General features: G+C 42.2%; 1 protein-coding gene across 1 annotated transcript in view; it reads right to left on the bottom strand.

Moving 5' to 3' along the window:
* Window positions 1-26,764, bottom strand: part of myg1 (myg1 exonuclease) — a 68,208-nt gene that overhangs the window by 15,302 nt on the left and 26,142 nt on the right. Inside the window, exon 5 of the mRNA XM_084317801.1 lies at window positions 513-635. Coding sequence (XP_084173927.1) covers window positions 513-635 — 123 coding nt within the window. The remainder of the gene's footprint in view (window positions 1-512; window positions 636-26,764) is intronic.

Genomic DNA, 26,764 nt, shown 5'->3' with positions numbered 1-26,764 from the left:
TTCCAGTAAAGACCAGTGCAGTATTTTGTGTCAGTCATTGTGCCAGTGTCACTTGGGGGAGATTTTACGATGCATCTCAATACTATATTACATCCTCAATTTTATAATCTATATTACTGTATTATATTATATACAGTATATTACTTTTTCATCAATTAATACAAGCAGTCAGATAAATTAACTCTTATTTAGAAAGTTCTGTCAGAATGTCAAAATAAATGTATTTACTAGTGTTGCACGATACACCGATACTAGAAAAATATCTCGATACCCAGCTGTTAACACATTCACGGCCAGGGGTCGCGTTTACCTTCTGTATAGAACGCCAGTGCTGTAAGTCAATGGGGCGCTTTGTTCACTTGCGAGTGCTTAAAATATATCTTATATTATAGCTATGGGTCTAATACACCCGTTGATTGTCAGTGTGTGTGTGTGTGTGTGTGTGTGTGTGTGTGTGTGTGTGTGTGTGTGTGTGTGTGTGTGCGTGTGTGTGTGTGTGTGTCAGATCGTACCTGGTTCCTCATCTGGATGGCCCCCTCCACCACCACACGGGCCGGCAGCCAGGAGCTGAGATAGAAGTCCAGCCGGTCCACAAACTCCTCCCCCACCAGCACCAAGGCCTTTTTAAAACCCTCCTAGTAGACACACACACACACACACACACACAACAGCAAAGATACAAAAAACATACACAACAGCATGAACAAATGTTTCCAGAATAAATGGTTGTTGTAACTTATCTGAAACTGTTGGCTTTGCGTCATCATGAAAATCTGCGGTTGAGTCGACTGGTTTCTCAATGGCAATGCTGATATTTGAGAGCAGGGCAGCCGATGGCCGATATAATGCCAATATAATTATTTTGCATCTAAAAAAACAAATGACACATAATTACTGAATTCCACCTCCAATGAAATGCTAGCTAATGGGTCGACCGTAATACACATTCAGCACTAGTATTGACTACTATAAATCAATCAATATCCATGACAAATGCCTGCCTAGCTTCCTGTTTTTACAGAAAACACATACATTATGTGGAATCAAATAGCATTCTGCTAGCCGTCTAATTGGGACTTTAAGTTCACTAATGTTACCTATATTCAAGTTTCTCAAGTTTCAAGTTTCTTTAATAGTTGTCATACAGAAGTACAGAATACTTTCATACAAAATGCTTCTTACTGTTACGCTCCAGAGACTGTGCTAGACAAGATAAGTATCAAATAACATAGTATAGCATGTAAATTAGAAGTAGAAAATGAGGTCACAGTGTTCAGTATAGACATATGTACAATGTTCGATGCAGAATAGACGTAACTGAGTTACCATATAATATACAATACTATGCAGTGTACTAATATACAATACTATATAGTGCAAAGCAGAAATGGGATGAGGTACAATTTAGGTACAATTTACAGTAAGGTGTACGAGTTGTAGTGCAATCCTTTATCAATAAATATAAAGTGTGGGGAGTGGGTGCTACAGTGTGTTTGTTTAAAGTGAGTGTGTGCTATAAAGTGTGGGGAGTGGGTGCTACAGTGTGTTTGTTTAAAGTGAGTGTGTGCGTGTGGATGTGTGTGCTATGTGCGTTTGATGGTTGTTGTGTAGTGTTGATTGTTCGTTGAGCAGCCTGATGGCCTGGGGATAGAAGCTTCTTCTGAGTCTTTCTGTGCTCGCCTTGAGACTCCGGTATCGCTTGCCTGACCGCAGCAGTTCAAAGAGGCAGTTGTTCGGGTGACTGGAGTCCTTAATGGTTCTCTTAGCCTTGCCCCTGCACCGCTTGTTGTAAATGTTCTGGAGGGTGGGGAGCCCCCCTCCAATTGTGCGTTCGGCTGAACGTGTCACTCTTTGTAGTCTGCTTCGGTCTTGTGCAGTGCTATTCCCAAACCAGGAGGTGATGTTGCCAGTCAGGATGCTCTCTATTGTACATGAGTAGAAGTTCTTAAGGATCTTCTGACTGACTTGGAACTTCCTTAGGCGCCTGAGGAAGTAGAGGCGTTGTCGTGCCTTCTTCACAACACTGTCAATGTGTGTGGTCCATGTCAAGTCCTCGGATATGTAGGCTCCGAGGTACTTAAAGCTGTTCACTCTCTCAACCGGTGCCCCGTCGATGCTGAGGGGGCTGTAGTCCTTGACCCCCGACCTCCTGAAGTCCACAATCATCTCCTTTGTTTTGCTGACGTTCAGGGAGAGGCTGTTTTCCTGGCACCATCCCGCCAGGACCTTGACCTCTTCCAGGTAGGCCCTCTCGTCGTTTGCAGAGATCAGGCCCACCACCACTGTGTCGTCAGCAAATTTGATGATTGTGTTGCTACTCCGCTGAGCCACACAGTCGTGTGTGTACAGGGAGTAGAGGAGGGGACTCAGAACACAGCCCTGGGGGGCCCCTATGTTGAGGGTGATGGATGAGGAGGTGCAGTTGCCTGCTCTCACCACCTGGGGTCTGCCCGTCAGGAAGTCCAAGACTCACTGGCAGAGGTCATAGTTCAAGCCCAGGTCCCTGAGCTTGGCTATGAGTTTGGAGGGGACTATGGTATTGAATGCCGAGCTGTAGTCGATGAATAGCATTCTCACATAGTTCCCCTTCCTCTTGTCCAGGTGTGATGCTGCTGTGTGCAGCACATGGGCTATGGCGTCCTCCGTGGACCTGTTGGGGCGGTATGCAAATTGCAGGGGGTCCATGTTGATGGGGAGGGAGGAGCAGATGTAGCCCTTTACTAGCTTCTCAAAGCACTTCATGGCTATGGAGGTGAGAGCTACAGGGCGGTAGTCGTTGAGGCAAGCAGGCTTGGATTTTTTGGGTACAGGGATAATAGTGGACTTCTTCAGGCAGGTGGGGATGACAGCCTGTTCTAAGGACAGGTTAAATATGTCAGTGAATACCGGGGCCAGTTGGTCGGCACAGACTTTTAGGACGCGGCCGGGGATGCCGTCCGGTCCTGCTGCCTTCCTGATATTCACTTTTTTAAAGGTCCGCCTCACCTCATGCTCTGTTACCCTGAACACTGAGTCTCCATCAGCAGCAGACCCTCCAAAGTCCAGCACTGTCTCCGTGTAGACATTAATGTTATCTGTGTCGCGGAACACGCTCCAGTCTGTACATTCAAGCGCAGCTTGGAGCGTCTCCTCTGACGCCACATCCCATTTCTGCACCTCTCGCGAGACTACAGGAGTGCTCTTGATTCTTTGTTTATATTTTGGTGAAAGAAAGATGGCCGCATGATCAGACTTCCCGAAGCCACTAGCAGAATGAGCCTTGTATCCACCCTTGAATTGCGTGTAACAGTGGTCTAAAATGTTACCGCCTCTGGTGTTACAAGTCACATTGCTGATAGAAGTCAGGCAAAACCTTTCTCAAATTGGCGCTATTGAAATCACCCACTACTACAATGGCGGCGTTAACGTTCGCTGCTTGGATTCTATTTACTTCGTCGTGGAGCTTCGAGAGCGCGTCGCCAGTTTATTAGCTAGTTAACCCAAGTTCACTAATGTTAGCTATATTAGCTAGTTAACATACGTTCACTAATGTTAGCTATATTAGCTAGTTAACTTAGCTAGTTGATGACTGCTAGGTTTGTGCTCGACAACATTAGCTTAAATAAACATAAACAATAAACAAGCTTAGATTTAGTCTGACAAAATATTGCTAACCTATTTTACTATTTCTTTCACTATTTGGGCACTTTTACACAATTCCTGTGAGTCTATGGAACACCTCTGTAATTGTTTTTTTTTTTTATTCATTGTTTTGTATTTCTAATCAAGTACTCAAACAGCATTTTTCTACCTCAAGATCTTAAGTCGTTTTGAGGCTGGGCTCCAACCACTGTGTGGCCTGGTGCCAACTGCCACATCAACTGCCACATTATTATGCAGCTGAGAAATCTCTGACATCACAGATATGCACATTTTCAGATGACTCAGTTCAGTGAGGGTGAATATTGTGAGAGGAGAATTGGAAGAAAAGCCAATATGAGAATTAGAGACATAGATCCTATTAATATAAGTCCATATAGCTAGGAAACAATGCTAAACACTGAAAAAGGCCATTTATAAGATAGTTCCCCTTTAACCTGTTCCACCCCAGGTGAAATCTGCATAAAATGTATACCTAGGTAAATGGAATATTGCTCCACTTCTACAAGGGCTATTTGCATATTCTTGGTATCTAGGAACATCTATGGACCTCAATGAATGTATTCTCAGTGTCAGAAATATTGTGTCTATTACTAGGCTTGCTTAAATTCTGATGAAATAAAGGAAAATATGAATTATGATTTTTCTTTTCATCTTTGACAGTGAATAAAACCATGATAATAATGACCAAACTTAAAAAACTGCCACTGAGCTAATTCAGTACCCTCTTTAGATCATGTGTACAAAAGATCTAAGGAAATTAATAAAGGGAAGATGATAAAATTGAAGGTTTTGTATATACAGTACTGAATTCTCCCATCCGGACCAATGCAATTTGAAATATTATTATAGAATATAGAATATATGCTTATACATTACCTTATTATAGCCAATTCGCACATTTATATATATATTAAGGCTGTCAAATATATCGCGTTAATATCGCGTTAACTCCCGATTCTATTAATGCCACTAATTTTTTTAACTCAAGATTAACTAAAAAAAAAAAAAAAAAAAAAAAAAAAATTTTTTACTAGACTTCACTCAGGTGTATTATTGATGCTCTCATTGATACTATGTTTGTTTCTGAAGTGTGTGTGTGTGTGTGTGTGTGTGTGTGTGTGTGTGTGTGTGTGTGTGTGTGTGTGTGTGTGTGTGTGTGTGATATAGAGAGAGAGGGGGGTGAGAGAGATGAGGAAGGGGCAAAAGAGAAAGAGAGCTGGGAGAGTGTGTGTGTGAGGGAGAGAGGGGGGTGTGTGATTAATCAGCCCTTGTGTGGGTGAATGTAACAAGTTCCTAACGTTTTCTTTCCCCTATTATTTTCCACACTTTATTCATTGTTTTAAATTATTATTTTCTTTTAAGTTATTTTGTGCATCACTCTGTTTTGAATTTGATGCAAATTTGCAATGCATGAGGGTCATCCTTTTGTGTTAAATGGCTGCATAAAGCAAGCATTTGTTGACTCGCATGTTGATAAGAGTATTAAAACTTGGAACTTGAAAAAGATCTGTTTAAGGTAAAAAAAAATTAAAAAATAAAAATGCGATTAATTTGCGATTAATCGCGAGTTAACTATGGACAATCATGCGATTAATCGAGTTAAATATTTTAATCGTTTAACAGCACTAATATATATACATATAGTATCTTTCAAATGGCCGAGTTCAATTTGGATATAGTATCACCAGGCATGCATAATAACATATACAGATATTTAATGTAATCGACTGTACTTTTTTATTTCTCCCACAGTGTAATCATTTTGTAACTAATTTCAGATCTAATTATTCCTACATGATTACAATAGTGTGGAGAAACTGACTGCGTTTCAATATTTGTCAAAAACGTTACCTTTTGTAGCTTATTATCACGAATCATAACAATTATTGATATGATTCATTCAGAACACCGAACTTTGAACGACCATAGCGGACCACAGGAAGTGTAGTTTTGAGAAATTCCGACGCTGGCAGATAGCTGGCGAGGCGCTCTTCAAAATGGCCGCAAAAAAACTACAATTCCCATGGTTCAACATTTCCATTTCCGCTTCAAAAACGCGAGTGAAAAATAAAAACTTAAAATGATATAAACTCACTTTTAACCTATTGCTAAACTATTGCCAACCTAACGTTTTACATTCTACATGTATTTGTGACATAGTAGTGATAATAATACTTGAAAACGTTTGATTTTAAAAACGTTAATTTATTGCATCACTCATAAAAATATTAATATATGATAATAATGTCAAAAAGGGGTCGGTACCGTGGCCGTGGGGTGGAACAGGTTAAGGCTTTGGAGTATTGGGAATATCTTTTGAGACCACCTCCTCACAGAACACCCCTCTGACAGAACACTAGGGCTGAGTTCTAACGTTTGGACCTTCGTTCATTACGTTGGCATTCGAATGTTAATGAATGGGTTCGAACCTCCGCCTTTTTATTTATTTTAAAAAGTTTTGTTTTTTTATTTATTTTTATTTATATTTCCAAGAAAGATATATATCAGAATGTGATATATATTCGAATATCACAGTACTATGTTGTGTTTACAATAATTGGAAAGTGACGTGCGAACACAGACACAACACAGTCTAGTCGATGAGGAGGGGTCACCGTCATACATTATCAGGAAATTAATCAATCATGCAAAAAAGAGAGTCGAGTGACTCACACTCACCAGTCTTATTTCATAATACAATGTTTCCGAATGGACGTTTGGATTAAACCAAGTGTATGCAGTGATGCTGAACTTTCCCAGCGGAGCACAAGTTACTTAATGTTAGACAGGTATGTTATGCACGTTAATTATTTAAGCTATGCACATTTAGCTGGCTAACGTTAAGATAGCAGGAGCCGTCAGCCAACAAAGATGTTGTTTCAACAAATGGATTCACAAAATGGATTACCATGTAAACGTTATTGAAGCCTCCCGTGACCAGTAATAGGCCGTGAGCCAGTAGGGTTGGTCGTTACCATCTTGGGGGACTAACTTTCATAGTGATTTTTGGGAAGGTATACACCCCTACTGCTAGAAAATATGTGATAGCAATGGAGCAGTTGCCTCCAAATGTGTGCTATCACAGCTTTTATAACACTACCAAGCATATCTTTCAGACCTCCTGTCCGAAATTACATGCCCCAAATGAATCATGATAGCTCCTGAACCATAAGGCCTATAGGCATGTTTCTGGTCTCCTTTGATAGGTAACAAGCTAGGACATATGAATCCAGTGTAAGTAAACCCACATGTATTACCATTCCAGAGTAAATGGAGATACAATGAAGGAAAACATCATATTTTTACCCTCGCCTGGTACATAATCTTAATTTAAAAGGCAATATGACCATTATAACCAATAACCCATGGATAATAATGCAACTGAATGTGTTCTCCTACTCCTTGACTACAAATCTAACTCTGGATGTGATGAAAATACACTAAAAATACAACATTTATGATACCGTTTAAAAAGGTATACTCAGATGATGTAAATGTTTTGGCCATGGTTACCGTTTACATGTTGACTGTTTGCTGGTAATTTTACCCCAAAACACTATTTCTTTCAATACTGCCATGCTACAAAAACATAAATCTCCCCAAAACATTGAAATAGTAATAAAAAACAATGAATATTGATCAATATGCATATTCAACATTCGTATAGGGCCACAGAGTGTCATGCCATGTCACCTATCAATGTTTTCAGCCCAGTTAGACCTATACAATGATATAATATATAATGTTTTCAGAAAAATATTTGTTTATTTTGGAAAGTACAGACAGTTCTCAGTCTCTATCCGTGGCACTGTTGGTGGCGCTCTACAATTGGTTTACTGTTAATAACCTAGTCATCATAATAATTTTCCAAGTCTTCCATGTCTTCCACATCTTCATCAGAACTTTCCACACTATCTGAGGTGGATGCCTGGTTCTCACAGTCTGCCAGTCTACACATGTCAGTGCACCTGAGGCCATTTGCAACACATACATCTTGGGAGTGAACATTTCTTTGGACAGTTACAGGCCAGTAGATCCAGGACGGCATCGGGTGCTGGCTGGCCTTCCATCCAGTCCACCACCAACTGTTCAGCTTCCTCTTCTCTCTCCATCTTCCAGCCTCTGCCAACAGGGCTTGGCACTTGTGGGTCCTTCTCCAAACATCTTCTCCATATACCAGCCTGGTAGTTGGCTTTCTGTGCATGTTTTGTTAAGCAGTCCTTGCATGGTGGGAGTTGATGACTTTCAAGTTCACCTTTTTTGGCATAGAAAATGTGATATCTGAGCTGATTGACCTTGGTGGTTGATGCTTTTGGGGCATACAGGAGACATGTAAATGCCTCTAGTTTGTCCCTCAGCTCTGGGGAGAGATCCCATTCCTGACCCAACTCTGAGAATGTGTCCTGATTTTGCCTATTGCTGGTCAGAAGTAGGGCACTTGTCTTCCCTTTGCCTGCAAAAGCACTTACAGTATATATGCATGCAACCCGATGAGAGCCCTACACACCTCTACGCCAACAGTGGCAGCAACCTTCCTGGTGTCCACAAGCCTTGCACAGGATTTACTGACACACATCTGGAACAATGGGGCCTCAATCTCGTCACAGAACGCTAAAGACATGATAAAGACATCTGTGTCTTCTGAGCATCTGTATCCCTCTCTTTGTGGCATGGGCAGCATGGAGAAGTAGGCGGCCATATGCTTCTTGTTGGCATTGAAGAGCTGACACCTCCTCACTGTCCTGAGATGAGATTCTGTAACATTCGTCATTCACAGTTTCATACAGAATCTTGTCTTGTAGCTTTGCTCTGTACTCTGCCTTCCTCCATTCATCGACTTTTTTTTTTTATTTCTTTCTTTTAATCTTATACCTTGCCTCACACTAATTTGTTTTTATCAACCTGCTTGTGAAGCACTTTGGTGTCAGCTGCCGCTGCCTGGAAATGTGCTATACAAATAAAACTGACTTGACTTGACTTGACTATACAGCTAATGAGACTAGTTTTGTTACTGACTTTGGTCAGGAAGCTCCTCCACTGCCTCACCATCTGTGTGCCTGTGATACCTTGCAACTCATGACCAGTCTCTTCACCCCGTAGAGATCATTCACTGTTCTTGATAGAGTTCTCCTTGTATGTGTCAAACACAACATCTATTCTGCTACTCTGACTGCCTTCCCTCAGAGCCATACCCAGAACTGTTGTGGCAGCATCTCTGAAAGTAACTTGATCACCTTTCACTCTTTGGACCAAGTTCATTCCATCAACCACTGTAGCAGAGTTCCCTGGGAGTTGCTCTGCTACTGCTAAATTTTTCTGTAAGGTTGTGGCCAAAGTAGCTTTATTTGTCTTTCTCAGCAATCCGCCTGGTGTGGACTGTGGACAGGGCCCAGGAAAATCGCCCAAGGGGATGAGAAAGGATATCTTCCATATAGACTGCGCCCTTGTGCCATCACTTTGATGTGTCCAAACAAAGACCGGTTTGCTTTTAAGATGATTGCCCTCCCACTTGATTTCACTTCTCTCTTCTTACACATATCACTGAATGTGTTTAGCCTGTTGGTTTTCATTGGGTCATGGAATTTCTTTGCTGGTGGGTCTTTCTCCAGTCTCTCATCCTTGAAGATTGTATTGCTCACCAATCTCATATGCATTCATATATGAATTGAAAATGGGGGACCCTGATGGAAACAAGACAAACGTCTTTCTCAGGTCTGCATCCCCTTAACAATTGTATGTATTGAGCCGTACTGTATTGTACCCATTCTGCAATCTGTTAAATAAAGTTTTCATTCATTCATTCATTCATTCATCAGGTCGGAGGCAATCTCCTTGGCGGTTGTCTTTGCTGTAGAGATGCTAATGAGGTCCTGCTTCTTTGCAAATGGGTTGACCCATTCCTGTATGAGGCTAACCACTGCTGCTCATCTTTCTGGATTCTTGGCCGCTGTAGCTCTGTATGACAAACCTCTGATTTGTTACCTTGCACCATCTCCCTTAACTGTCCCAGGAATGCACTGCGGTGCTCAGCTGTTATGTAGTGACGCTTGACAGCTCCAGCATTCAGGCTGAACCATGTTGTGCCTCCAGGAGTCTGTGTGTCTTTGTTAACTGTGACTTCAGTAGCCTGGTCCACAGGGATCCGTCCAAAGGGGTTGTTACTTGACAGCTGCAACAAGAATTGGCCTGTCTTGAAGGCCTCATACACAGCAGGATGCTTCTCTGGGCGGTTTTTCATCTGAGAGAAGTAAGGGGACAGGTACCTGGCATAATTTATCTTATCATAAGCAAAGCACCATGGGATCATGCTTATTATAGCATGGAGGTGCAACTCCCAGTCCCCCTCACGAGAGGCACGCAGAAGGCCAAGTATTACGTTATCTACCATGTCAATGTATGACATCCAGAATGCAGAAAGCTCTCCATTGTTGTGACGGAGGTGTTCCAGAAAGTCTGTCCACAGGGTTATCAGCTCAGCTAAGAGTGGACTTTGCAGCAGATTGTTCGCCGTCTGTTGGTTCAAGTCACTGGCCATGTCTGTCACATTGTCCAAGAATGATTTGATCATCCCACTCTTCTCTGGAATGCTGTCCTCAACCCACAGTGTGAACTCTGAACTCTGCCCATGCAAGTCTCATCAGTGCTTCATAGATGTACATGTGGACCCTGACAGCACGGTTATAGTGTTTACCATCAAGGACATACAGTATGGTATGGAATGTCCCCATTCTGAGAAGAATGTTGGAGAAGCGATCTTTGTGCTTCCAGGCAATTTCAGTGGCTTTCGCATATAGTGCTTGATCCATGACTACCACAATTGATTCTAGATGCAGTTCCTTTCTGATTATCTCTGATTGATTCAGGATTTCAAACACTGGTCAACTGTGTGGCTGGTGAATTGATGGTTGGCAGATAACCAACTATATCTTGTGAGATTGGTTCTTGGTCCCTGGTGCTGATATTAAAACCAGTCCAGCTTGGGATTGTCTGATTCTCTGTATCTGTTTGCCTTGCAAGTGCCCACACCAGGTTCTTCTTGCAGGCAAGAAGAGCAGCTTCCTTGGTTTCCTGGACACAGTGTTCCCTGGTTGGGAGAGGCTGTGGGCCCACACGCGCACCTGCTACATATACTCCCAGTTCTTGGTCCTCAATGGTGACCAATCTCTGCTTCAGTTTCTCAATGTGTGGAAGCTCAGCTCTTGGTAGTTGTGGTCCATAGACATTGGCCTGTACAACTATACCATTGACTCTATGTGATGTGCCCTTTCCAGTGAGAGTTTCCTCAAGTCTATCAATATTGTCCCATGCAAGATTGATGCTGGAAGTACAACTCTTTGAGTTGAGGCTGTTGCTAGCTTTTGGATACACAGAGCAGTGTCCTTCTCTTCAAGTTGGGAGTAATAGACCCAGGGATTAAAGCAAAAAAAAATCTCCTGACTGAATTTTTTTTCAGGCCAAGTCATATTCTTATTTTAACCTCCACTGTATTTCTTTTTAATAGCGTTGGCGTTTTAAGGGAGCCTACTTGTTTCGGTTTCGTCGATAATCCAATGTACAGTTACCCCCCCACCCCGCCTACCCAACCCTTCCCTCCCCAACCACCTCCAATGTACAGTCCCCCCCCCCTCCACCCAACCTCCTCCAATGTACAGTTTCTTCGTCAAATGTATATGCTCTCTTTTTTAGACTCTTATTGTATCACAAACAATACTGTGTAAATCTGGTACGTCATAAATGTATAGATGTAGCAGTATTATCTATCTGTATGTCATGTATGTCATATATGTTATGATGAATTGAAAATGGGGGACCCTGATGTAAAGAGGAAAGTCTTTCTCTGGTCTGCAACCCCTTGACAATTGTGTGTATTGAGCTGTACTGTATTGTACCCATTCTGCAATCCATAATAACAATCAATCAATATTTAACCGATTGCAGAATGGGTACAATACAGTATGGCTCAATACACACAATTGTTAAGGGGATGCAGACCAGAGAAAGACGTTTGTCTTGTTTACATCATCAGGGTCCCCCATTTTCAATTCAGTGACATTTATGACATGCATGACATTGACATCATGACATTTATGGCATAGGGACATACTACAGGTATATAGTACTGTTACATTTGTGACATATACGATATCTGTCTACAGATACACCTGTGTGATGTTGCTACGGAGTTAAGCTAATAAACGTATACTCACAACCACAGCAGGGGACTCACATATTGTACTGTGAAGTAACACGACAATGACAAACGTGTTGTTTCTGTTTTTCTTTTTGACATCGTTGCGGCACACGGAACAAGTTAACTCACCACTACAGCCCCCAGTAGCGCTGCCTAGCCAGTCTCTTCAAACGTCCTCTCCTCTCGAAACTTTTTGTTAGGTGGTCCCGCTGCTCCTTTTCATCTGAGAACCCCGCGGTGGGTTCTCTTTTTAGTGGCCGGCTTACTCCTTCCATTTAACAGACGCTATTAAGCTAACGGTAGCTAATCGGTATATAGCAGCGAGTGCAAGCAGCGTGGTGGCTGTGACGTTGGTAAACAAGCAGTTGACGCGTGAGGCTGCAAAAAAGGCGACCCGTCGCTCGAGTCGCTGAGTGATGATGACTGCTTGGCGCGATAGGAAAAAAAAGCCCTTTTCCATATTTGGCGCCTCTGATTGGCTCAATTTTGTTTCAATCTGTATGCATCTACAAATCATGCAAATACTTCCGTCAGACTGCGAATCAAATGGACGGATCTCCCCAACCAAATTGACGGAAATCCGTCTGGAGACGGAATGCTTTAATGCATGAATAGACCCCATGCCCAAGCTTGTTCAGTGTTTGGATGAGCTCAGTATTACCCGTCAATGTTTTTACTGCATAAGGAAGTAGAAGGTGGTTTGTGCTAAAAATGTAAACATGATTACTTGATTAAAATGTTCCTTGCGCTTTCTCCTAGCATCACGATCGGCCATGCTTGCTGAAAGAGGGGTGTGGCTCTAATGCAGTCCACTTTAGATGATGTGGAACAGTGGTTGGCTTATAGACATCCAATAAAATGTTTGTTCATATGGGTGGGTGGAGTCAGATAATAATAATAATAATTATAGATCTAGACAGCCCTTAAAAGTCATGTCCATGGATCAAATGGGATATCTTTATAAATTGTATCATAGATGTTGTATTTTTTGTGTATTTTCATCAGATCCAGAGTTACATTTGTAGTCAAGGAGTAGGAGGACACATTCAGTTGCATTATTGTCCATGCGATATTGGTAATAATGGTCATATTGCCTTTTAAATTAAGATTATGTACCAGGCGAGGGTAAAAATATGATGTTTTCCTTCATTGTATCTCCATTTACTCTGGAATGGTAATATATGTGGGTTTACTTACACTGGATTCATATGTCCTAGCTTGTTACCTATCAAAGGAGACCAGACACATGCATATAGGCCTTATGGTTCAGGAGCTATCATGATTAATTTGGGGCATGTAATTTCGGACAGGAGGCCTGAAAAATATGCTTGGTAGTGTTATAAAAGATATGATAGCACACATTTGGAGGCAACTGCTGCATTGCTATCACATATTTTCTAGCAGCAGGGGTGTATACCTTCCCAAAAATCACTATGAAAGTTAGTCCCCCAAGATGGTAGCCGTGGCCCAAATTTGGGGCCCTGGCTCATGGCCTATAAGTAGGTACTACTACTCTTAACACTTTGAGTGCCACGGACGCTTTGTTGTTAGTTCATGCCGCCCGTTGAATGCCAGCAACTATATAGCGTTTGTTTGTCTTTTTTTTTTATTAGCGATTTTTATTCATATTTCATCAATCGAGCCTCACACTAGTGCTCCAAACCCTCTCTGAGCTCCATTGGGAAAATACAGCCCCCTATCGTCTCTCCCTGTGTAACTGCACCCCATTGGATTAGACTGGTGGGGGGGTCCAGTTTCCTCATTGTACTTTTCCGGCGAGCCATCTGAAGAGACCGAAGTGATTGCAGAGCCGGAAAACAATGCGGAATACATATTTACAGTACCCAGCGCTGAATCAATAAACGCGATCGATATTTGGAATGGCAATCAGGAATTGGAATAATCTTTTTGGAGAACATCTGATCTAAGGTAAGGAATCTATTTTACCAGTCTTGGGGTAATCGGATCTGTTTTCACCTATATATCAGCGTTTGCCCCATGTGTGTGTGTGTGTGTGTGCGCGCGCTGATCAGGAAATGAGAATAGATTTTTCAGATCGCTTCTCTAGCGTGCATAAGTACACATACTATCGATAATCTAGCGTTTATTTGAAAACGATTCATAAATAGGCCGAAAAATGACAGTTTTTTGTGTATTCCAGAATATTCCAGTAAATGCCATTTATGACGGAATCTTTATATTTTCCCGAAACTTTCAAGAAAACGAGGGCTTTTCAAAATGCTATAAAACGGAAATGAACCGATTACAAAAACAATACGTTTCGATGTTGAATGCAAACAAGTCATTGATAAGCGACGGGCAGATTAGACACATAGCCATAATTTAAGACATAGATTATGCGTTCACAACGCTATCATTGAAGTGGGTGCTGGCATTCAACCATGTTTTACCATCTTAACCAGTGGCACTGATAGTGTTAATAACCGCAGAAATATGCACATATGCGCTACGTAACCCTACGTTATATGCGTAAATGTGCCTAAAGTCAACAGTACTGAACCAGAAAAATTATTTAGGAGCAAATTTTTTGCATGATTAAAAACGATGGTTCGAACGTCCGTTAAAAAAAAACTGGCGAAGTTCGAATCACAAAAACAGGCTTTTAGGCCATAAGGTGAACCCCGTTATCGTTTCATCCCGTTCCCACCTTGGGGAACCACAACATTTTCACTCTGGGTGAAAGATCTATTTGTGTAGATTTAGGAATAAAAAGTTCTCCATCTACAATCCTGCCGGTTGTATCGACAAAAAGCACTTGGATACAGCTGATAAACGGGCCACAACATGTTCTGCAGCTCAAGATGTGGATGTAAGGTCTGAGCTTACAAGTGAAGGTCCTCTGAAAAAACTTCGATCGAGGACTGCATTCAGAATATAGTTCCCAGGCGTAGGAACGGAAATCATTTTCCAGACACTTTTCAGGGTTCACCTTATGACCTATTTGGGGACAGCTCTACAGAACACCCCTCTCACAGAACACCCCTGTCACAGAACACCCCCCTCACAGAACACCCCCCTCACAGAACACCGCCCCCACAGAACACTAGGGATGGGACAGAATATTCGAATAGTCATTCTGTTATTAAGATCGATTTCATTTTTTTTACAATCGAATATTCAATGTATTTTTTTATAAAATGCTTTTCTTTTTATTGAAGCACTAATTCCTTTTTATATTTATATGCAGCCTAATTTTCATAGCCTAATTGATCAAAAAGATGCACATGCTACTGTTTCTGTTTGTTTATTAAAGCCGGTTGATAGGCCAATGTAATGAATGAATGAATGAATGAATGAATGAAAACTTTATTTAACAGATTGCAGAATGGGTACAATACAGTACGGCTCAATACACACAATTGTTAAGGGGATGCAGACCTGAGAAAGACGTTTGTCTTTTTTACATCAGGGTCCCCCATTTTCAATTCATATAGACATTTATGACATACAACACATACATGACATTTATGGCATAGGGACATATAGGTATTTAGTACTGATACATTTGTGACATAAACGGTATTCAAATATACAGTACTGTTACCCCTAGATCCTGACAGAGTATATACATATGATGGGGAGGGGACTGTACATTAGGAGGGGGTGGGTGGGTGGGAGAGAAATATACATACGGCGGGGAGGGAATATATACATGCGGTGGGGAGGAGACTGTCTATTAGGAGGTGGTGGGGGTTTTGGGCATTTACGGTGGCCAGTTTCGAATTGCAGCCTCCCGTAGGTGCTCTTTAAGAGCGGTTTTGAATGTGGGTAGGGATTCACATTCCTTTACAGCTTTGGGTAGGGCGTTCCACATTGATGTGGCATAATAAATGCTGTTATTATAGGCTACGATGGTGAATGGTGTCATTTTGATTTATTGTCGGTCAGCTGATCATTTGTTTATTTTTTTATTTATTTTTTTAAACGTCTTCCTACTCCTACTGCATGCACCGAGAAGAAAAAGTTATGTATCTTCTTGTCTAACTCCAGGGTAGATGGCAAATAAGCTAATTTCCGAGTTTTCCTTTAAAACATTACTTTCCTAACTTAGTGAAACTAAATGTAACAAATTAACACATAGATATACAATTGACTGATTTACTGAATTGTTATTTATTATTAAAATTTAATTAAAAAAAAATATATATAAAATAAAATATTAAAAAAAATATAAAAATGGTCTCCGATACCTGATCTACTGTAGCTATTTTAGTCATATAGGGGCCGATATCCGATATCAATATCGGAGCATCCCTAGTTTAAAGTTATCATTAATAACGTGTTAACGCCACTCGTTATTTCTTTTGTAATTGTAAACATTTACAAACATTCAGTAATGTCAGTTCATATATCAAGATTTCTATTGTTAAGTCTTGTTGTTGCAGTTGAGTATAAAATGCAGCCATTTCTATTGGTCAAGGATACTGCTCTATTAGTGCTTCATTCGGCTGTTTTTTTTTTTCTTTTTTTTCTTACTACTATCAGCAAGAATTGGTGCGTAGCTGCCAGCATATGGCTCCTGAGCGTGGTTACGCAGTGGCAAAGGGTCTTCTTAAAGAACACTTTGGAAATCAGTACAAAATAGGAAATGCCTACATGCAAAAGGCCTTGGCATGGCAAACAATAAAATCGGAGGATGTCAAGGCACTTCAAGCCTACTCCTTATTCTTGCGTGGCTGCTGCAATGCAATGGAGGAGCTTCAGTACATGCAGGAGTTGGACATGCCTGTCAACATGAGGGCCATAATATCAAAATTGCCATTCAAGATGAGGGAGCAATGGAGGAGTACGGCTCATGGCATCATGGAACACACCCAGGAAAGAGCTCACTTCGAGGATATGACCACGTTTGTGGAGAGACATGTTAGCATTCTTTCTGACCCTCTGTTTGGTGACATACAGGATCCAAATTATGGTGTGGTTGGCACAACATCTCTCACCAGGTTTGAATCATATCCCAACAGAGTGAAAAGAAACATTGTCGCCACCACAGTAATATCTGAGAGAGCCAAGGAGCTGACATCACCAACACCAGGTACAGTGAATGCTAGGAGAGCTGGATGCCTTTGCTGTGCTCGCAGTCACTCGTTGGAGGAGTGCAAACAACTGCAGGAGAAGAGGCACAAGGAGAAAATGTACTTTCTGAGGGAAAAGGGAGTTTGCTTTGCATGCTTATGTGTTGGTCACATGAGCAGAGATTGCGAAAGGCGCTTGATATGCAAAGTATGTGGTCAAACTCACCCCACCCTGCTTCACATCAAAAGGCAACCATCTTCTCCAGAACAGTTAAAAGAACCATCCAATAATCAACCAACTTCACTGCAAACATGTGGACATACAGGGGCCGGTAAGGACCGGTGTGTATTAGCCATTCTCCCTGTGAATGTGAAAGCAGCAAACGGAAACATAGTACAAACATACGCCTTCTTAGACCCTGGTAGCTCAGCCACATTCTGCTCCGAACATCTAATGCAGAGGCTGAATATCACAGGCAGAAGAACCACCTTCCTGCTGAGCACCATGGGGCAAGAGACAGTTGTTCCAGCTTACTCCTTGACTGGGTTGGAGGTAGCTGATTTGGACGGCAATGACTTTCATGTTCTTCCGGAAGTTCTCACACAGAAGAAAATGCCAGTCACGGCTGAGAACATGGTGACACCTGAAGAACTGTCGAAATGGTCATATTTGTCCAACGTACACATCCCACGCCTAAAGGAAAATGTCGACCTGTTGATTGGAACCAACACTCCCAAGATATTGGAACCTTGGGAGGTCATCAACAGTCACGGGAATGGCCCGTATGCTATAAGGACAGTGCTGGGATGGGTCGTTAATGGTCCACTGAATGGAAACAGTGGTGTTGTGGAGTCAGAGTTTCCCTCTGCTACAGTGAACAGGATCTCGGTGTGCAGACGGGAAGAAATGCTGGCCAATCAGGACAAACACGACTTCAAAGAAGTAGCTGTGAAGGAGAAGGAAGTGTCCAGAGAAGACCTAAGCCATCTGGAAAAATTTGAAAGTTCAGCAGTGCTTCAGGAGGAGAGGTACTGCTTGAAATTACCTTTTAACAAGGAGGTCTGTCTGCCCAACAATGTGGGAGTGACTAGGCTGGATACAGCGTTTGAAGATAGCCTCTTGAGAGTTGTAGGAAGATTGAGCAGAGGATCAACACCAGAGGAAGCTAAACCGCCACTCATTCTCTCCAAGGACCAGCATGTTTCAATGCTCATTCTCGAGCATGTACACCAGAATCGGAGACATGGTGGAAGGACTCACACAATGTCCAAAGTGAGGAAGAAATGTTGGATCACCAACGCCCATGCAGCTGAGAAGATCATCGCTGAATGCAGCTTTTGCAAACACTACAGTGATCGTGCAGTGGAGCAAAAGATGGCGGATCTTCCAGCAGACAGAATCCTTCCTGACCTACCAGCTTTTACTACCAACACAGGGGTAGATGAAGGAAGAGGAAACAGGAAAGGAGGAGGAACAGGAAGTCGAAGAACCAGGAAAGGAGGAGGAGCCAGGAGTGCTAACTCGCTTCAGAGAGGAACCGGTGGCATTCATGGGTGACATTCAAGCCATGTTCCACCAGGTGAAGGTCGCTGAGGAAGACAGTGATTTTCTGTGCTTTCTCTGGGACAAGAGGAAAAGGAGTTTGGCAGCTGGAGATATTGTGGTCATCATAGACTCTTTGTGGGTCCTGGCCACTTGGCAGGGTTCTGGAGGTCTTTCCAGACGAACAAGGTCTGGTGCGTTCTGTAAAATTGAAGACTAAAAGTAGCACCATTGTAAGGCCAGTGACAACTGTGTTTGGTTCATGAAGTGTAGATGCACTTAATCCATAACATGTTTTGGCTCTTATTTGTTTATTTATTTTTTGAATCGTTATGTCTGCCTGCCTTGTGTAACCGCCAAAATGGATTTAATGTGCAGTGGATTTATGTGACCAGGGGGTGGCGCTTCTTTTATTTAAGCGTCAGGTACACCTGTATGAGGAGGAGTTTTGACCCAGAAAAGGGCAATGGTTTTTGATCGCACGCACAACGCAGGTCTCAGGTCGAAATGTTTGTATCTAATTAGTTATTGTGTTCATTATTATTTTATCAGTTTATGAAGACATTCTGTTTGACGGTGAGGGAAAATAAACACCATTTTCCCAGTAAAGCTGCCTGCACGTATCATTGGCACAAAGGACTGTTTTGGTATGAGACCAGGAGTAGAACGGCGCGTCAGCCAGTCTAGCTATGGGATCAAAACTGCTCAGTAGCTCCGTATAGACGGGAGCTCCTTTAATAGTACTGCTCTGCTTTGTAGCCGAGCAAGCGGAAGTGAAGTTCAGGAAATGCAGGAAACTGCCAGGACAAAGGGAAATTCACTCAAGTGAATTTATATGAGAGAAAAACTAGCCGGGACGTACAGTACCCCACGGAGACCAGCCGGTCTTACAAACAATGGAACAAATCAGACGACATAGTCAACATGTGTACTAGAATATGCTTGGAGACCTAATGGGAGTATAGAGACAGCAGGTGGCTGTTTTCCTAAGGGCATTCCTCTCCCACACTAATCACACACAAACAACAAAACACACCACAGCCATATAATGGAAGAATGACCTTTGTGCCTGCAGTGGCGCTACACACCTCTAGCCCAACATTACTTGTGAATACTGATTGCAGTTCTCTTTATTTTACTGTGTAATTCATGAACCATTAGTAGAAGTTATTATAAAAAGAGCCTATTCAATCGAATAGCTACCACTTGGGTGGGGAAAATTACTCTATTTGGAACTAAAGTACTTGAGCATCCATACGTTTGTTCATGGCCATTTTGATTAACCCATTATTTGTATTTTTCGCTGGCCCTGCCAGGGTCGGCCTACAGGAGGGAAGGTGTCGGACTGATTGATGTCTGTGAGTCAACAGTTTATATGCAGACCGTGTAGATCAAGCCGCAATTATCTGGCTATACTGTAAACATGTAATTTGGCTAGCATTGTATGCAGAGTTTGCAGACCATGTAGAACCAGTGGCTATAAGTATGCAATTTGGCTAGCATTGTATACGGACCACGTAGAACCAGCACGTCATTTGGTACAACAGAATATGTAGTAGTAGTTACAACATTATTCTAGGGAGGTCGTTTTGTGTTTCGAGTTGGGGTATAATGTTAGCTAACTAGTGTGTGTGTGTAATCGACCCCTTTGATTTAAGTGTTCTGCAAAACTATTTTCTGCCAAAAAAAGGGTAATTTCCATCAATTGCCAAAGCATAAGCCAGGCCATTCTAGTAGTAACTTTAGCTTACAGTTAGTTACTGACCAATGCAATTATATGTTCCAAATACATCTAATACATGCATGTAATAAACAAGATTGTAATCTAGCTCAATCTTGCAAGACTAAAATATTTGTCCAATGGAATAGTTTTATATTCATAAATCAAATCACAGCAGTGAAAGTTGCCTGCTAATGTTAGCTAGCTAGATCAGCTGTTGCGAGAGGGTCATGGTTGATCAATGCACATTTCCTTCAATAGTGGATACATTGTAACGTTGTCACAGTGCATCATTACTTTCAAGGAGGAATGATTTCAGTCATCTTTCCAGTAGGCCAAGCAAATATTTTAAGAGAGCGCCCAGAGGAATATTCTTAGAATAGGGTCCATTTTCTGTTTCAGAACCGATGACAGTATTATAGAACTAGAAGAATGCACTTAGTAGAGTGCAGACCTCCCCCAGCCTTAATGTTTCCACCGTGGCATAACCGGCACATGCAACATTGTAGTGGGTAAGAGCCTAAGAGGACACCCAGCGACAAGGTCTGTGGGCGAGACGGTAGCGTGAGGAGACAAAACTGCTACTGTGTAGTCAATACTGGGACCTCAGGGAACAGATGCACACAAGTCATTTTATGCAAGTCTGAACCAAGTTGTGTTTATCGTGTTAAAAGGTATGCAGTTGGGGAAAAGGATCAGATGTTAAAAAAGAGGGCACAAGGAGAGTGGAATGGCAACGAGGGTTGGGCTGGAACCACAAATTCCCACTTAAATTTGTAGCTACCTCCTTGCCCAATTAATTAGATGCATTAGGATATTAGCGTTATCATTTCAAAGAACCTATTGTCAAAAGCATGATAAAATGCTTTCTTGGTTTTACAACTAGAGACACTGTAATGTTTATGGCTCATAATGCATGTGGCATTTCATGTTGTCATACAGTTGTGAGTTGACTTTTTATTTTAATTTTAAATAATTTTTAGCATTTTTACAGCTTTACTGGTCACGCAGGACCGACAGAGGAGAGAGCGAACGGGAGGAGATGTGGGGAAGACATGCGACAAATATCGCCGGGAGCGGGAGGCGAACCCGGGACGGCCGCATAGGTGTGCAAGGCACTATGCTGTGCGCCATGAGGGCGCCCCAGTTGACAGTGTTTTTTGGTCCCCAAGGGGGGCGTGCTTGGTTCATTGTTGGAGCCCAGGAGGTGGCTGCAGTAGACAAGGCATATACCTGTACAAGACCTAACCAAGGTTCAAGAAAACATATACCTGTACAAGACCTAACCAAGGTTCAAGAAAACTATTTAAATATTACTTTGTTGCATTAGAGTTTGACTCCAGAACTTTACAGAGACCAACATACGCATGAGTTGCATAAAAAAATCAATAATGTATAGGCTGCGCAAAAGAAAAGTCACCACCCCAGCACCAGGTGCGCTCACGTAGGACTTCATTAACACAAGTAGCCTATGCCACTGAGCGTCGATATTAAAATTAAATTACTCTTGCACCATAAATCCAACAGTCTCCTCTCCTCTTCTTCTCATGACTTTAACCTAAATGATTAGGATTTAAATGTTGTTTTAGGATAAAAAAATAGTTAGACAACACATGTTGACCCTATTTTTGACACTGGAACACCCCCATTTACAATCACAGAGCAGCACTGAACGTTGGCAGCCAGGCGTATGAATGGCTCTCTGGAAGGCAGATCTGGCCCATTCATGCATTCACATGCAGCAATTACCACTTTGCATTAAAATCGCTCACTTGTGTTAACAATAGTGTGACAATGCAGGGAATAAATGCATGTGGACAACATAGCAATTATGTGAAATCATGGGAACATGATAAACAATCCTCACGTCATTCTCAGAAAAAAAACCTGCCAAAGTTATTATGGAAAAACAAATATCCTAGAGATGTTGACACACGTCAGAAACCGTAGTTGTGATGTGTCAAATTGGTTATGGAACATGATAAGTCGGTGTATGTATGAATCAAGAGTGGGAAAACCCAGATATAGACAACTAGCCTACAGCTCAGAAAAGTACAATCAACGCATAATGGTAGACAAACATTATTCCCATCGATCATATTTGGTCATTTTGTTTGCTGGTTTGAAAGCAAAAGTAAACCAGCTTCTCTGCTGGCTGTGGCTCCAGGGGAGTTGAATAGTTCTGGCTCTGCTAGTTTCTTTTATATCTTTTGGCGCTTTTTTGGTGGACAAACCACCACACATGTGCACCGTGACTCGCGACTGGAGACTAGCTCTGCTAGCACACATAGCCTACTGTGTACAGACGGTTTCAAACTGTATTTTAAATTAGAAAGCAAACAAAATAAATGGACAAGAGAAAAATAAATCTCAATTTGGTCACCTAATGGGTCTCAGGCCTGACTCTCGATGTACCTTGTGTCCAGACGGTGCCATTGGAACATATATGCATATGTACTGGGAGTGCCCTCCGGTTGAGATCTTCTGGGTAAATGTTACCACTCAGTTATCAGAGATTTTCTCTCTAACCATACCGGCCTTGCCTTCTGTTTTATTGTTAAATGATGTTTCTCAATTGCCGGCCTCTGTACATGTAAAGAGACTCATTTTGGCTGGTCTGACGGCTGCCAAAAAGCTGATTGCCTCACGCTGGATACAACCAGATAAGCTATGTCCGAAGGTATGGATTCTCACCTATCTTGATGTTATTTATTTGGAGATTTCCACTGCACAGGTGTTAATGAAGCCAATATCGCGGTCTGGTTGGCTGTGGTGGAAAAACTAAAAGAACGCATATGACTCTGGAAATTGAGTACTGAATGGGGTATTATGTGGATGTCTCACGTTGGGGTCCTGGGGCGAGAGGGGGGGGGGGGGGAAGAACGAGCGAATATTCATGCGTGTTGGTGGTTATGGTGTTTTTTGTATTTTTGTTTTATTTATTATTTTTCATTCAATGTTGATCCTATGTATATTTTCTGACCCCCTTCTGATCTGGGTCTGGTGATCGTGGGCTCTGGCTGGGGGGGGCCGCGGTTCGGGGTCTCTGCTGGTTGAGGCACTAAAGAGGCGTGGTGCTTTGGCTCGCGGGGGGGGCGGGCTGTGGGTCCTCCGGGATTGTGGCTTGCGGTTGCCGGGCCTGGAGGTGGAGGGGGCTCGGTAAGCACTTTTTTATAGTATATATTTTATTTTATTATCCTTTTACTTTGTGACAACTTTATTGTCTAATCATTGTGTTAGTTTATGTTCTTGGATGTCTTTTATGTATTATTGTTATTATTGTGTTGTGAGTTGTGTTGTTTCGTGTTTGAAAATTGAAAATAAAAAAAGATTTGATCAAAAAAAAAAAAGAGGCACGGACACACACATCAGTATTTCCCATACAGATTTAGATGTGCTGTGGACCACCGCAATATCAGGAAGGGCCACCAGAAATAGATGTATTGTGTTCACTGCTCAATTCTGATCTCACCATCCCGAACCTGCAACCACCACAAACAACCATAGGATCTGTGGAAAACACTGCGTGCGTACACCACAACCAACCCACCCCCACCCGCCAACCACACACACCTGTACCTCCCTTCCCCCATGCTGCTATGACAGCTGCATTTCCCCAAGGGGATTAATAAAGGAACATATCTGATCTTATTGGCATGACTCGTGACCTGGCTTGCCAGAATACAGCCTGGACAGGTCAAGGTTCACAGTTAATTTATGCTCAACAGAACTCACTGATAACAATGTGACGCTAGACCGTTATTAAGACAGCCAGGCTGACTCTATTGCAGAGGCAGCAGCATCTTCAACACAACCCCATGGTTGACCAGGACACACACAGTAGCAACAACCTCTGTTATATATGGCCTATATGTATTTTCAGAATGACACTTGTCTGGAAAAGATGGGAATCAATTCTAAGAAAAATGCTTACATAATAATATAATTACCTGAATATTATTAAAAGGTTAAAAGTATTTCATACCGCAGCTGAACTGCAAAAACAGCACTCAAGTTTCAAGTTTGTTTATTAAATATCACAATAAAATACACGTACTTTACGGTGAAATGCTTGGTTCTGTATGAGCCTCTGAGAGTGCTTCATACAGTAAAAAAAGTAAGTAAGTAAAAAAAAAAAAAAAAAAGTAAGTAAAGATACAATATACAATAAAAAAATTTAGTGTTAAAAATTAGTAAACAGTGAGGTACAATGCAGAAAATTAGGTACAAAACTTTGAGGTAAGGTGCAATTGCAAATGAGGTATGAATGTAGTGCAAATCTCTTTAATAATATATCAATATAATGTAGTGTTAAACTATGTACATATATAACATGGTCTCAGTGTTGAGACAACCCCTCATTCTGTAGAAACAATGCAAAACACAGGATGATGTCAGAGCTTAGGGAAATATAAATAAACTAAGAATAATCTCTCCAAATAACTACTCTGAATTATCTTTTGGGGGACTGGACAATTCTGTATGGTCCTAGTAAAAACATTTGCCTCTTCTCAACCACACTTCTCTAATGTGGGTTGTGTCTATAGCACCGAGTGGCAAGATGTGTTAAGATTTGCAAACACTGGAGTGAATCAGATCTACTGTATATTCTACTGTGTATTCCAATTTTAAACAGGTTCAAAAAGTTTCAGGAAGCTTATTATCCATCTAGGGAGTAATGGCTCAGTCTGCTGATGTTACTTCAATTAGATTAGAGTTGAAATCTATTGAACAACTCATTGTTGATCTCCTAGCACGACAGACTGAACTTTCCTCTCGGCTAGCCTGCCTGGAGCTGCCGGAGGCTAAGGATTCTCCCATTAGCTGTCCATCATGGGTGAAGGTGGCTACGGGGGGCAATAAGCGCCCTGCAAGGAAATGATCTATTCCACTCTTCGACCCTGCCTCTCCTCAGCTTTCATCTGGCCGTTTCTCCCCACTGGCTGAGCGTTCTGGTGGGACTGCTTTGCCCCCATCCTCTATGCCTGTGTTCCCCCGGGCCGTGGCAGTGCCTGGGAGACCTCGCCAGGCTGGCTATGTTGCTCCACTGGGTGATTTCCCAGGATTCCATTCATTCATTGACAGTGCCTGCTCTGCCTCGTGGCAGCCTGATGGGAATGGCTGCCAGGTGCCCCGCAGCAGGAAGCGGGCTCCCTCCCGGAGTCCTGCTCTCTCGCCCCTCTCGCTACAGCATCCTCCTGGCTTTTGCTCTCCGGCCGCCAAGCGTGGTCGCCTGCAGGATCCTGTGCCGGAGTCTCCTACTCTGTATGGATCGGATGCAGAGTCTATGGACACACCTGCTAGCACAGGACTGCTAGCGTTGGATAGCATAGCCAACATTAGCCTTTCCCTCCTCTCTGGTGCTGATGCTACAAGCTTAGCTATCCCTACCCCCTCCGTGGTTAATGCTGCTAGCATAGCTAGTCTTTCCCCTGGTGCTAGCAACTTAGCTAAGGCTAGCACAGCTGGCCCCAAGTCCACTAGCTTTCACATCCCCCCTCCAGAGTATATCGTCCTGGGTGACTATTGTCAGATATGTTAACATCCCAAATGCCATCTCATACTCTTACTCCGGGGCTAAAATTCTGGATTTAATTCAATTCCTCCCAGGTATTGTTGAACGCAACAAGTCAGCACACACAGTGATTGTCCATGTTGGCACAAATGACATCCGGGGTAAGGGGGGTCAATCAAGCTAGGCAATGATTACAAGACACTGGGAATGATTATAGAATGCCTGGGGAAAAAATTTATATTCTCTGGTTTACTCCCCACTCTTGACCGCAGGGCTCCAGACTACCGGTAACTTTTTTCACCACCGTCCCAGAACCGTCCCGAAATACAGTTTTAACCGTCCCAAAGTGAATGTAAACCGTCCCAATTTTTTTTTTATATATATAATATATCAACGTCAATTTGATCATATGGGGACATATTTTGTGCTGATAATGGCACAGAGGGTGAGACCAACTGTGTACCGTACCTTTTGATTATTGTAAGCACAAAGATAATAAGCAGCTATAACTAGAACGTGTCGATAATATACAGTTCCAATAATAATAATAGATCAAATTTTTATAGCGCCTTTCATAGAACCCAAGGTCGCTTCACAATCAGGACAAAAAATAGGGCTAGGGAAATAGGGGGGAAAAAGGGGATGAGGGAAGGTTAGGGATAATGGATAATGGACCTAATCTAATCTAAATTAATTGATGGGGAAAAGCCTTGGTCAAGAGGTGTGTTTTTAGAGCAGTTTTGAAGGTGTCCAGGGTTGGGGCGTTGCGGATAACATTACACTTCTGTTATTTAAATGTGTCCTTACGTTAGAGTCAGGGGTTGTATTGTTGGATGCAGTTCCCTGTTGGTCAGTGTGTGTCTGTTCTCCATCTTCTTCTGCTGTGTTTATCCTCTTCAAATAGCGCAGCATATTTGCGGTGCTCTCTTCACTGAGAGGATGCCAGTATAGTGTTTATTTAAATTTGTATAACATTCTGATATTTTTGCGGTTCTTGTATAGTGGTCTCGTGCGACTGTCAACTATAATAAATATGGGCAGTTTTAAATTGTGTGAATAGTTGTTGTGAGTGCTCGCACTATGTTTCAATATAATCCGGTTTACCATTCATTCATTA

This window comes from Notolepis coatsorum (genome assembly GCF_963971535.1).
Source record: "Notolepis coatsorum genome assembly, chromosome: 6".
NCBI lineage: Eukaryota > Metazoa > Chordata > Actinopteri > Aulopiformes > Paralepididae > Notolepis > Notolepis coatsorum.
This window is presented reverse-complemented; position numbering and strand designations above follow the sequence as displayed.